We start from the raw sequence: 1,668 nt of genomic DNA on the forward strand, positions 1-1,668 counted from the left end.
TGATTCGCACGGCCATGGAAGTGGCCTTCATTGTGGGACAGTACATCTTGTACGGCATCTTCCTGGAGACCCTGTATATCTGCCAGCGGGCACCTTGCCCCCACCCCGTCAACTGCTACGTTTCCCGTCCCACAGAGAAGAACGTGTTCATTGTCTTCATGCTGGCTGTGGCAGTGCTCTCCCTATTCCTCAGCCTGGCCGAGCTGTATCACTTGGGCTGGAAGAAAGCCAAAGAGAGGTGCTCCCGATCCTATAAGCCCAGCCCCAGCACAGCCCAGGGCAGGTTGGAGTCTGCCCCGCAAGCAGAGAGGGCCCAGATGTACACTCCTCCACCAGATTTTAACCAATGCTTGTCGAGTCCCAACGGGAAGTTCATCAGCCCCTTCAGCAACAAGATGGCATCCCAGCAGAACACCGCCAACTTTGCCACCGAGAGGGTCCACGGCCAAGATGATGATGCTGGTGAAGGGCCCTTCATTAAGTCCAGCTACGCGGAGAGCCCAGAGGTGGCCAACGAGTGTGCAGCACCCGCCTTCCCCGAGAACTACTTCAATGAGAAACGCCGGAGCCGTGCCAGCAGCAAGGCAAGGTCGGATGACTTATCTGTGTGACCTGGTTCCAGGAGGGATGAGAAGAAGGAGCAGTCTCAGCACTTCATAGACCTTCTGCAAAGTGGACTCCAGACTCTTGCCACTAACCTCGCTCTGTTTTAACACCCTTTTGCTCCTTTCCAGTGAACATCATTGTTGTATCGCAGACAGCGCCTGTCACAGCTTAAGGCAGGGACAGCCACTGGGAGACACACGCTGAAGAGAGGCACCAATCTCAAGATGTGAAGCTCACAGCCATATTTTCATCATGGGACCCACAGTGATCTGAGACTCCCCATCCTCAGCCTAGTAGAGCACAGCCCAGCAGACTCCTGAGCCTGACCAGCAGGTATCTGCTGCGACACTGTACTCAACAGACTGACTGAACCTCAACCCCTTACATCTTTGGTGTCTATTCAACATTTGCTACATCAGCTTGGCAGTTATACTGAGCTGAAGCTTTTCTCACCTGCAGGGAGCAGAAACACACTGGTAGGCTTTCTGAAAGACCTTCTCGTCTGCATTGTTCTCAGCCTTTCTAACCCTCCTTTTCTCCTCCTGAGCCCAGATGTTTTAAACCAGTTTACCTATACAATAAAGCCTACTTGAATTTTTTGACATTGTGTATATAACTCTTCCCCATAAATAAGGATGTCCGTGGCCCCCACGCACAGCTGCCTCGTGTCTAACGTTGGAATCCCTTCCTCATTCCTAAGCCAGCACAGCAGGCTGGCCCCGGGGATATCGCTCAGATGACCGGTTGATGAAGACTCGGGAATTTTCCCAAGACACTTATGCCATCAATTCTAAGCAAGCTATCCATGAACAGAAATAGAAAGTCTCCTGTGAGAACAGATATCTCACTAGTAAAAAAAGAGCAATTATCATGTGGAAACAAAGAGGGGTTTTCCCTTATTAAACTCATCTTTCAAGCGACTTGAATGCTGCTGAAAGGCTGCTGCCAGCTGCCAACTTGAGAGAAAAACATCCTCTCTTTATCTGCAGAAGAGGTACGGCCTGTGTCTTCTTCTCACTAACCTACCGATACACTTGAGCATCTTTCGCCAGGAGCAAGAGT

The 1,668-nt window shown here is 51.0% G+C and overlaps 1 protein-coding gene across 1 annotated transcript in view; it reads left to right on the top strand.

The window, feature by feature from the left end:
* The window catches only part of GJA5 (gap junction protein, alpha 5, 40kDa), a 1,117-nt gene extending 506 nt beyond the window's left edge, over window positions 1-611 (top strand). The window contains 1 exon segment of the mRNA XM_010017875.1: window positions 1-611. This exon segment is cut by the window's left edge and continues 31 nt beyond it. Coding sequence (XP_010016177.1) covers window positions 1-611 — 611 coding nt within the window.
* The last annotated feature ends 1,057 nt before the right edge of the window (window positions 612-1,668 follow it).

The sequence above is a fragment of the Nestor notabilis genome, unplaced genomic scaffold (assembly GCF_000696875.1).
Source record: "Nestor notabilis isolate BGI_N333 unplaced genomic scaffold, ASM69687v1 scaffold23527, whole genome shotgun sequence".
Taxonomy (NCBI): domain Eukaryota; kingdom Metazoa; phylum Chordata; class Aves; order Psittaciformes; family Psittacidae; genus Nestor; species Nestor notabilis.